Source organism: Lucilia sericata, unplaced genomic scaffold (genome assembly GCF_015586225.1).
Source record: "Lucilia sericata isolate MDLA Ls3-8-SP2 unplaced genomic scaffold, ASM1558622v1 Contig001827F_arrow, whole genome shotgun sequence".
Classification (NCBI taxonomy): Eukaryota; Metazoa; Arthropoda; class Insecta; order Diptera; family Calliphoridae; genus Lucilia; species Lucilia sericata.
The window spans coordinates 77,359-89,411 of record NW_023995724.1 but is presented as its reverse complement, the minus strand read 5'-3'; the positions used below and the strand labels follow the sequence as shown (position 1 = coordinate 89,411).

The following is a 12,053-nucleotide window of genomic DNA, read 5'->3' as shown; positions in this document are numbered from 1 at the left end:
TTTTATAAAAAAATAAAAACTTTTGAAAATCTGGCCAGTTGGCTTAATCTCAAATCCAACAAATTTTTTTAAAGAACAACCATTATTGGGACCCAGCGCTGCATTCCCACCATTTGCTGCTGCAGAATTTCATCCCACCACACCGGAAAATTGGAAAGGCGCCAACATCCATCCAACTGGTCTAATGAAAGAGCCAACTGTTGTACCCGGTCGCAATGCGGCTGTAGCAGCATTTACCGCACAAGGACAGACACAGGTAAGTGAAGACCTCTACCATCCTTCTGAAGAAATAACTGTTCTCTAGGAAAGTGTGAACACATTAGTCTAGTCTATAGTCGTCTAGTATAGCTAGTCTATAGTCTATTTTTATAGTCTAGTCTATAGTCTAGTCCATAGTGTAGTCTATAGTCTAGTCTAAGTCTAGTCTAAATCTAGTCTAAAGTCTAGTCTATAGTCTAGTCTATAGTCTAGACTATATAGTTTAGCCTATAGTCTAGACTATATATAGTCTATAGTATAGTCTAGTCTATAGTCTAGTCTATAGTCTAGTCTATAGTCTAGTCTATAGTCTAGTCTATAGTCTAGTCTATAGTCTAGTCTATAGTCTAGTCTATAGTCTAGTCTATAGTCTAGTCTATAGTCTAGTCTATAGTCTAGTCTATAGTCTAGTCTATAGTCTAGTCTATAGTCTAGTCTATAGTCTAGTCTATAGTCTAGTCTATAGTCTAGTCTATAGTCTAGTCTATAGTCTAGTCTATAGTCTAGTCTACAGTCTAGTCTATAGTCTAGTCTATAGTCTAGTCTATAGTCTAGTCTATAGTCTAGTCTATAGTCTAGTCTATAGTCTAGTCTATAGTCTAGTCTATAGTCTAGTCTATAGTCTAGTCTATAGTCTAGTCTATAGTCTAGTCTATAGTCTAGTCTATAGTCTAGTCTATAGTCTAGTCTATAGTCTAGTCTATAGTCTAGTCTATAGTCTAGTCTATAGTCTAGTCTATAGTCTAGTCTATAGTCTAGTCTATAGTCTAGTCTATAGTCTAGTCTATAGTCTAGTCTATAGTCTAGTCTATAGTCTAGTCTATAGTCTAGTCTATAGTCTAGTCTATAGTCTAGTCTATAGTCTAGTCTATAGTCTAGTCTATAGTCTAGTCTATAGTCTAGTCTATAGTCTAGTCTATAGTCTAGTTATAGTCTAGTCTATAAGTCTAGTCTATAGTCTAGTCTATAGTCTAGTCTATAGTCTAGTCTATAGTCTAGTCTATAGTCTAGTCTATAGTCTAGTCTATAGTCTAGTCTATAGTCTAGTCTATAGTCTAGTCTATAGTCTAGTCTATAGTCTAGTCTATAGTCTAGTCTATAGTCTAGTCTATAGTCTAGTCTATAGTCTAGTCTATAGTCTAGTCTATAGTCTAGTCTATAGTCTAGTCTATAGTCTAGTCTACACAGAGGGAAAAAGAAATATACACGCTTGGTACCAAATTGGCACCAAAGAGTTTGTAATTTTTCAATAACAACCGTTGTCAAAGTATATACATACGTACGACAACACTATGTCGCAACGTTGTCAACATTGCAACAATTCGTTGTCGAAATCTAAATTTTTTACACATACGTTGTCTAAATGTTAACAAACGTGGTAAGCTCACTATTGGCAACGGATTGTTTGCAATAGTGAACGTCTAGTCTATAGTCTAGTCTATAGTCTAGTCTATAGTCTAGTCTATAGTCTAGTCTATAGTCTAGTCTATAGTCTAGTCTATAGTCTAGTCTATAGTCTAGTCTATAGTCTAGTCTATAGTCTAGTCTATAGTCTAGTCTATAGTCTAGTCTATAGTCTAGTCTATAGTCTAGTCTAAAGTCTAGTCTATAGTCTAGTCTATAGTCTAGTCTATAGTCTAGTCTATAGTCTGGTCTATAGTCTAGTCTATTATCTAGTCTATAGTCTAGTCTATAGTCTAGTCTTTAGTCGAGTCTGTGTTCTAGTCTATAGTCTAGTTTATAGTCTATAATCTAGTCTATAGTCTATTCTATAGTCAAATCCATAGTAGTCTACAGTCCAGTATATAGTCTATAGTCTAGTCTATAGTCTGGTCTATAGTCTAGTCTGTAGTCTAGTCTATTGTATAGTCTATAGTCTAGTCTATAGTCTAGCTTATAGTCTAGTCTATAGTCTAGTTTATAGTCTAGTCTATAGTCTAGTCTATAGTCTACACAGTTTGTCTTCAATTAATTTAATTGTTGTTCCTTTTTTCAGGGTGCTGTCATGATGGTTTACGGTTTGGATCATGATACATCGAATACAGATAAACTTTTCAATTTGGTTTGCTTATACGGAAATGTTGCAAGGGTAAGTTTGTTTTATTTTAATAATTTTAACTTCAAATAAAATTTTAAACAATAGAAGATGATTAATTTCCACAATTTGTTTGCAAGTCTGCAAAACATTTGAATATTTTTTCCCAGAAAAAAGTACAAAAGCTTAAAAAGATAATTAGTTTTTAAATAAAACTAAAATATTTTTCTTTCTCATAGAGAAGAAAAGTAAGAACCCAGGGAAAATGGGAAAGGCAGGGTTATTGTTTGAAATCAGACAAAAAAAGGTTTGGGGCTGAACAAAAAAAAAGGGTTTACAATAAGATTTCTTGAATCCAGTTTTATATGAAAAGATTTATTAGCATTTTCCTTAAGCCTTAAGGATTGACTGCATAGTTTTTTTTACAATTATTCTATACAATTATTATTAAATTCATTTAATTTAAACTAAATTTTCTTTGAAATATCTTACTAATCCACAAAAACTTCTAAGTTTTTCTCTGTGACCCTGAAAATCTCTAACATATCCTTAAATAATACACACTTTTTCACTCACAACAGTTTCTGTTTATTTTTATTCTTATTTTTGTTGTTGTTTATATAAAATCTTTTGCTGTTGTAAGTCTTTCTTCGTTTTTTTGCACGTGTCAAGGTGAGATTAAAAACTAAATAGAATATAATTACAAATACATATGTACATACACCTTTTAATATACCTCCCCCTACATTCCCTTCTCTTGACTTTATAATCACTCTAACAGGGATGGAAATGTCATGACTTCTTCGGAAGTTTTGCAAAGTATATTTACAACTAACTAAAGTCTACTTTATAGTCGAATGTAAACTATAGAAGAGACTATTGACTAGACTATAGACTAGACTATAGACTAGACTATAGACTAGACTATAGACTAGACTATAGACTAGACTATAGACTAGACTATAGACTAGACTATAGACTAGACTATAGACTAGACTATAGACTAGACTATAGAGACTATAGACTAGACTATAGACTAGACTATAGACTAGACTATAGACTAGACTATAGACTAGACTATAGACTAGACTATAGACTAGACTATAGACTAGACTATAGACTAGACTATAAACTAGACTATAGACTAGACTATAGATTAGACTATAGACTAGACTATTGACCAGACTATAGACTAGACTAAAGACTAGACTATAGACTAGATTATAGACCAGCCTATAGACTAGATTATAGACCAGACTATAGACTAGACTAGACTATAGACTAGACTAGACTATAGACTAGACTAGACTATAGACTAGAATAAACTATAGACCAGACTATAGACTAGACTATAGACTAGGCTATAAACTAAACTATAGACTAGACTATAGACTAGACTATGGACTAGACTATAGACTAGACTATAGACTAGACTATAGACTAGACTATAGACTAGACTATAGACTAGACTATAGACTAGACTATAGACTAGACTATACTAAACTATAAACTAGACTCTATACTAGACTAGACTCTATACTAGACTAGACTATAGACTAGACTAGACTATAGACTAGACTATAGACTAGACTATAGACTAGACTATAGACAAGGCTATAGACTAGACTATAGACTAGACTATAGACTAGACTATAGACTAGACTATAGACTAGACTATAGACTAGACTATGGACTAGACTATAGACTAGACTATAGACTAGACTATAGACTAGACTATAGACTAGAACTATAGACTAGACTATAGACTAAGACTTACTAGACTAGACTATAGAATTAGACTATAGACTAGACTAAGACTAGACTATCGACTAGACTATAGACTAGACTATTGACTAGACTATAGACTAGACTATAGACTAGACTATAGACTAGACTATAGACTAGACTATAGACTAGACTATAGACTAGACTTAGACTAGACTATAGACTAGACTATAGACTAGACTATAGACTAGACTAGACTATAGACTAGACTATAGACTAGACTATAGACTAGACTAGACTATAGACTAGACTATAGACTAGACTATAGACTAGACTATAGACTAGACTATAGACTAGACTATAGACTAGACTATAGACTAGACTATAGACTAAACTATAGACTAGACTATAGACTAGACTATAGACTAGACTATAGACTAGACTATAGACTAGACTATAGACTAGACTATAGACTAGACTATAGACTAGACTATAGACTAGACTATAGACTAGACTATAGACTAGACTATAGACTAGACTAGACTATAGACTAGACTATAGACTAGACTAGACTATAGACTAGACTATAGACTAGACTATATACTAGACTATAGACTAGACTATAGACTAGACTATAGACTAGATTATAGACTAGACTATAGACTAGACTATAGACTAGACTAAACTATAGACCAGACTATAGACTAGACTATAGACTAGGCTATATACTAAACTATAGACTAGACTATAGACTAGACTATAGACTAGACTATAGACTAGACTATAGACTAGACTATAGACTAGACTATAGACTAGACTATAGACTAGACTATAGACTAGACTATAGACTAGACTATAGACTAGACTATAGACTAGACTATAGACTAGACTATAGACTAGACTATAGACTAGACTATAGACTAGACTATAGACTAGACTATAGACTAGACTATAGACTAGACTATAGACTAGACTATAGACTAGACTATAGACTAGACTATAGACTAGACTATAGACTAGACTATAGACTAGACTATAGACTAGACTACAGACTAGACTACAGACTAGACTACAGACTAGACTATAGACTAGACTATAGACTTGACTATAAACTAGACTATAGAAAAGACTATAGACTAGACTATAGACCAGACTATAGACTAGAATATAGACCAGACTATAGAGTAGACTATAGACTAGACTGTAGACTAGACTATAGACTAGACTAAAATTAGACTATAGACTAGACTATAGACTAGACTATAGAGTAGACTGTTGACTAGACTATAGACTAGACTGTAGACTAGACTATAGACTAGACTATAGACTAGACTATAGACTAGACTATAGACTAGACTATAGACTAGACTATAGACTAGACTATAGACTAGACTATAGACTAGACTATAGACTAGACTATAGACTAGACTATAGACTAGACTATAGACTAGACTATAGACTAGACTATAGACTAGACTAGACTAGACTAGACTATAGACTAGACTATAGACTAGACTATAGACTAGACTATAGACTAGACTATAGACTAGACTATAGACTAGACTATAGACTAGACTATAGACTAGACTATAGACTAGACTATAGACTAGACTATAGACTAGACTATAGACTAGACTATAGACTAGACTATAGACTAGACTATAGACTAGACTATAGACTAGACTATAGACTAGACTATAGACTAGACTATAGACTAGACTATAGACTAGACTATAGACTAGACTATAGACTAGACTACTAGACTAGATAGACTAGATAGACTAGACTATAGACTAGACTATAGACTAGACTATAGACTAGACTATAGACTAGACTATAGACTAGACTATAGACTAGACTAGACTATAGACTATACTATACTATAGACTAGACTATAGAGCCTAGTTTATAGTCTAGCCCATAGTCTAGTCTATAGTTCCAACAACTTGCCATGACTGATTTCTACCACTTGAGTAAGAAAATCTGTATTTACATTAAACATGTTTTATTTTGATTATTTTTTCATCTTCTTTTGTATGCTTAGTGTTGTTCTACTCATTATATTGAATGTTATAGTTGTTGTCCTTAGAACAACAACAATTTCTAATAACAAAAAAAAAACAACAACAAATATAATTATTATGATACTTTTGTTGCAAATTCAAAATAATAATACAAAACAAAACCAGCAAAAGAGAGAAAAAACTAAGTCATATCAAAACAATAAACAAAATCTCAAAGGTACAATTGACAATAAACAACAACAACAATATAAAAATAATAAATAATAACAAAAACTAACCAAAAGCCAAAGCAAAACAATAAAAAAAACAATTTAACATGAAAACAATGTTTTGGAGAGTTTTTTTTTATGGAAAATAATATGAAATGGAATTGTGTTAAGTGGTAAAATGAAAATGAGACCTCAACCGAAATGAGGGAACAGGGATATTAAGTAGAGTTCTATTGTTTTTATTTTGTGCTCTGGCGAGGGTCATAAATATGAAAAAAATTATAATAAATTTACAAGGTTAGATAGAACGTTTATGATAAAAAGAAAAACTCTATTGAAAAAAGTTTAGATTTGTTTACTGGGGAGAACAGTTTTCTTTAGAAAGAAGGTTTTCAAGGACTTCTTACGAGGACAGTTTTCTTAAGGAAAGTGTTTTCTAAGGACAGTTTATCTTATAAAAGTGTTTTGGACAGAAAAGTTTTCTTAAGGGAAGTGTTTTACATGGATAGTTTTCTTTAAAGAAAGTGGTTGCGAGGGGAGAATTTTTAAATGTATTGCGAAGGCAGTTTTCTTAAAAAAAGATATGGCAGGACAGTTTTTTCCAAAAGTTTTCTGCAAGGGCAGTTTTACTTATAAAAGTTTTTTACAGGGACAGTTTTCCTTGAAAAAGGTGCTTTGCGAGGTCTTCTTTAGAAGAGAGTGTTGTGAGAGCAGTTTTCTATAGAAGTGTTTTCTTAGGGCAGTTTTTTAATAAAACATTTTAAAGCAAGGAAAGTTTTCTTTAGAAGAGAGTTTTGCGAGAGCAGTTTTCTTTAGAAAGATATGCGAGGAAAATTTTCTTTAGAAAACTGTTTTTTGAGGCCAGTTTTCTTTAGAAAAGTATTTTGCAAGGACAGTTTTCTTCAAAGTGTTTTTGGTGGGCAGGTCAGTTATCTTTAGAAGAGAGTATTGCGAGAGCAGTTTTCTAAAAAAACAATGTTTCACGAGGACAGTTTTTCTTTAAAAAAGCGTTTGGCGAGGATAGTTTTCTTTAGAAAGTTGTTATGCGAGGGCAGTTTTCTTCAGAAAACTGTTTCATGAGGATAGTTTTCTTCAGAAAAGTGTTTTTGGTGGGCAGTTTTCTATGAATAATTGCCTTCGATGTCGGTTTTCTATATAAGAGGCTCTAGGAAAGAGTTTTGCGAGAGCAGTTTTCTTTAATAAGAAGTTTTTTTCAGAAAACTGTTTTATGAGGACTGTTTTCTTTAGAAAAATATTTTGCAAGGACAGTTTTCTATAAAGAATTGCCTTCAATGTAAGTTTTCTATATATAAGAGGCTCTAGGGGGAGGATTTCTGGAAAAAGTTTCTTTGGTGAGCAGTTTTCTGTGAAAAGTGGCTTTCGTGGTCAATTCATGAGTAGTTTTCTGTAAAAAGTTTTTTTGGCGAGCAAAAGTGTCTTTCGTGATCAGTTCATGAGCAGTTTTTTTCGAAAAAGGAGGAGGAGCGGTTTTTTGTGGAAAAGTTTCTTTCGCTGACAGTTTTGTAAAAAATATTCCTTTTGTGGTCAGTGTCTTTCGTGGCCAGTTTTCTGTGAAAAGTGGCTTTCGTGGGCAGTTTTCTGTAAAAAAGTGTCTTTCGTAAGTAGTTTTATGCGAAAAATGTTTTTGGTTGGCAGTTTTCTACAAAAAAGTTTCTTTCGTTGGCAGTTTTCTTTATGAGAGTACCTTTCAAGGGCAGTTTTTGTAGGAAAATAACTTCGCGGTCAGTTTTCCGTAGAAAAGTGTTTTTTGTCAGCAGTTTTCCATAGAAAAGTGTCATTTGTTGTCTGTTTTTTCTATAGAAAAGTATCTTTGGTGGTCAGTTTTTTGTAAAAAGTGTCAGTTTTCAGTATAAGAGTATATTTAATGGGTAGATTTATATAATACAGTGTCATTGTTGTTCAGTTTTTTTGTAAGAAAATACTGTTCGAGGACAGTTTTTCATACAAAAGTGTCTTTTATTGGCAGTTTTCTATAGAAAAGTGTTTTTGATGATCAGTTTTATGTAAAATGTGTCAGTTTTCATTATGAGAGTTTCTTTTATGGACAGTTATCGATAATAAAGTGTCATTGTTGTTCAGTTTTTTGTAAGAAAATATTGTTCGTGGGCAGTTTTTTCATACAAAAATGTCTTTTATTGGCAGTTTTCTTTAGAACATAGTTTTTGTTATCAGTTTTTTGTAAAAAAGCGTTCCTTACGTTGGCAGTTTTCTTCATGAGAGTGCAAAAGTGTCTTTAGTTCGCAGTTTTCTTCTGAACTGAATCTTTTGTAAACAATTTTCTTTAAACAAGTTTCCTTCGAGAGCAGTTTTTGGTTTAAAGACGTTTTTTTTTTTGGTCAGTTTTCGGTGGAGAAAAGTTTCCTTTATAAAACTATCTTTTAAAAGTTATTTTCTTAAGAAAATCTTGCGTTTTTGCTTTGACACTTGTAATTAAATCCCAAATCCCTTTTGAGAACACACCTCTAGGGATGCAACTAAAACATGACCAAATGAATAGAAGTAATGAATTCAAGAGACTTGAGAGTGATAAATCAAAGCAAACCACTAGTTTATGTGAAAAAATACCAAACTTTTGCTTTAATATTTTGTTCAACATTCCGCCCCAGAGATAAGATTAAGCAGCAAATACCTTAAGGTAAAGAATGTAGAAGGAAGTGTTTAGTTGTGTTCACATTATTTAATCTAAAATGACAATGTATAGTAAGTGTTGAAAATGAAAACTAAACTGATGAAATCTCATTTTGATGAAAAGGACATTTAAAAAAATATATAGTTTTTTCTTGAAAGCTTATCCTGTTGGTGGTTAACACACATGATAAATGTATTTTTTTTTTTTTTCTTTCTGAGAGACAAGAAGATGATGACAATGGTTATCAAACTATAAAGAGAAATGACAGACTATAAACCATGGTGAGAGGAGAGTGTTTTCATGATTAGGTTTTAAAAGACAGCTGGAGCAATTTCAAAAAGGAAATCTAACATAACAGGGCCACTAAATGAGTTCAGGGAGGGAGGGAGATGTGTTGAAGACATTTTTGTGTCATTTGATTAACAACAAATGATGGATAACTAAACATTTAAGATTATTTTCTTGATTTCAGTTTATTTTCAATACAACACTTAAGCAGCAGTTAATCAACACTTGAGTGCGATAGCTCTTGTTGTCAAAATCATTAATGACATTAATTGATTTGAAATGAAAAAGCTCTTGGTGTCAAATCAAGAACTTAGATTTAAAGAATATGTTGAAATTTCAATTTATTCTTGTTGAAACCTCTTCCTCCTAATAACTCTCTTTTACTTGGTTGTCTGTTCCTTTTGAAAAACCATTAGTTTCTTTTAACATATTTTATATTTCTGTTTTATTAAACAATAATTGAAAGAAAATCTGTTTCCTTTAACATTAAAAAGCCATTAATATCAAAATATAGAAAAGATTTCCTTTTTTGCTATGTTCACACTAATTAAATTCTTAAGGTTAAATTTATGTTAGAAATTTTATCAAAAATGTTCAATGAATTTTATGTTTTATATAGGGGGTAATAGAAAATAGAACCCCCCCAAATAAGATTTTCCTTTTTTTCTATTTCCTTTTTGTCCACTTTCTTCTTTTTACACTCAATTAACTTGTTTGTCTTTTGTTTTATTTAATATTTCCTTAATTCCTTTTATGCTTAAACCTAAAAGTTATAATTTGAAGGTTATAAGATTTTTTTGTACATTTTTGGTAAACAAAGAAGAAGATGAAAAAGATTACATATACAGCAGCTGTCAATAACTTTTCTTTTGCGTTTTTTTTATTACAACAAAAACAATAGAAAGAAAAAGTTTTCATTAAACAGCTGGCTAGATTAAATAAAACAGTGTCCAAACTTACCATGTCATTAAATTTGTAAATAATATTTAATGATATCATTAAATGGACATACAAATATACGTATACACACACACTTACACATACATACAAACAATTATTATATAATATTGCAAAAAAAATATGTTAAAGCTAATGAATGTAAGTTTAATTTAAGATAAAAATTTAATTTTTCTTAAGAAAACTGCCTCGCAAACACAATTTTTAAAACAAACTGGTCTCGCAAACACTATTTTCCTATAGAAAACCTCTCGCAAATTTTCTTTTCTAAAGAAAAAAGGTCTCGCAAAATTAAGATTTCAAAGAAAACTGCCTCGCAAGAAATTTCTCTAAAAAAATTGCTTTACAAAACTAGTTTTCTCAAGAATTCAGCCTTGCAAATGCATTTTTCTAAAGAAATCTTCCTCGCAAAGTAATTTTTCTTAAGAAAACTCCCTCGCAAATGCACTTTTCCTAAAAAGAACCTCTCGTAAATTTACTTTTTTAAAGAAAAACGGCCTCGCAAACTTATGTTGTCAAAGAAAACTGCCTTGCAAGACAATTCTCTAAAGAAAATTGCTTGACAAAACTAGTTTTCTCCAAAATCAACCTCGCAAAGTAATTTTTCTAAAGAAAACTTCCTCGCAAATGCCATTTTCCTAAGAAAAACTTCTCGCAAATTTACTTTTCTAAAGAAAATAGGTCTCGCAAAGTTATATCTTTAAAGAAAACTGCCTCGCAAGACAATCCTCTAAAGAAAATTGCTTCATAAAACTAGTTTTTTAAGAAATCTTCACTACAAACCCACTTTTCTAAAGAAATCTTCCTCGCAAAGTAATTTTTCTTAAAAAAAACTCCCTCGCAAATGCACTTTTCCTAAGAATAACCTCTCGCATATATACTTTTCTAAAGAAAACCCGTCTCGCAAAGTTATGTTTTTAAAGAAAACTGCCTCGCAAGATAATTCTCTAAAGATAATTGCTTCACAAAACAAATTTTATCAAGAAATCTGCATTTTTTAAAGAAATCTTACTAGCAAAGTAATCTTTCTAAAGAAAATTCCTTCGCAAATGCACTTTTCAAAAGAAAAACAGTCTTGCAAATACAATTTTCTTCAGAAAACTATCTCGCAATGCAATTCTCTAAAGAAAATTGCTTCATAAAACTAATTTTCTCTAGAAATCAGCCTCGCAAAAGCACTTTTCTAAAAGATTTTTCCTCGCAAAGTAATTTTTCTAAAGAAAACTCCCGCGCAAATGCACTTTTCCTGAGAAGAACCTCTGGCAAATACAAATTTCTTAAGAAAACTGTTTGCAAACATATTATTCCTACAAAAAAAATCCCTCGCAAATATATTTTTCTAAAGAAAACACCCTTGCAAATACATTTTTCCTAAGAATAATCTCTTGCAAACACATAATTCCTAAGAAAATCCCTCGCAAACACATAATTCCTAAAAAAAATCCCTCGCAAATATATTTTTCTAAAGAAAACACCCTTGCAAACACATTTGTCCTAAGAGAAACCTCTCGCAAATACACTTTTATAAAGAAAAACTGTCTTGCAAACACATCTTTCCTAAGAAAAACTTCTCGCAAATACACTTTTCTAAAGAAGACAGTTTGTCTCGCAAATATAATTTTCTAAAGAACGACGGTGGTCTCGCAAAGTATTATTTTTAAAGAAAACTGCCTCGCAAACACACTTTTCACGTGAATTATATCTCGTAAATAGTCTCGCAAAGTAATTTTTTTTAAGAAAACTGCCTCGCAAATACACTTCCGCGAAGAAAACTACACTTTTCTTACTGAAACTGTCTTTTAAAACTTGTCTTCTAAAGAAAATTGTCTCTCAAGCAGTTTTCTATAGAAAAATAATTTCGTAGGCAGTTTTATAGAAAAAATGTCTAGTAGTCAGAAGAAAATTCT

General features: G+C 31.5%; 1 protein-coding gene across 2 annotated transcripts in view; it reads left to right on the top strand.

Annotated features, from left to right (window-relative positions):
* The first annotated feature begins 43 nt into the window (after positions 1 to 43).
* The window catches only part of LOC119612771 (heterogeneous nuclear ribonucleoprotein L), a 29,589-nt gene continuing 17,579 nt past the window's right edge, over positions 44 to 12,053 (top strand). The window contains exons 1-2 of one of the 2 annotated variants that reach the window (XM_037968631.1): positions 44 to 256; positions 2,255 to 2,347. In XM_037968631.1, coding sequence (XP_037824559.1) covers positions 185 to 256; positions 2,255 to 2,347 — 165 coding nt within the window. In that variant the 5' untranslated portion in view covers positions 44 to 184. The remainder of the gene's footprint in view (positions 257 to 2,254; positions 2,348 to 12,053) is intronic. The other variant, XM_037968630.1, reaches the window with a different exon arrangement.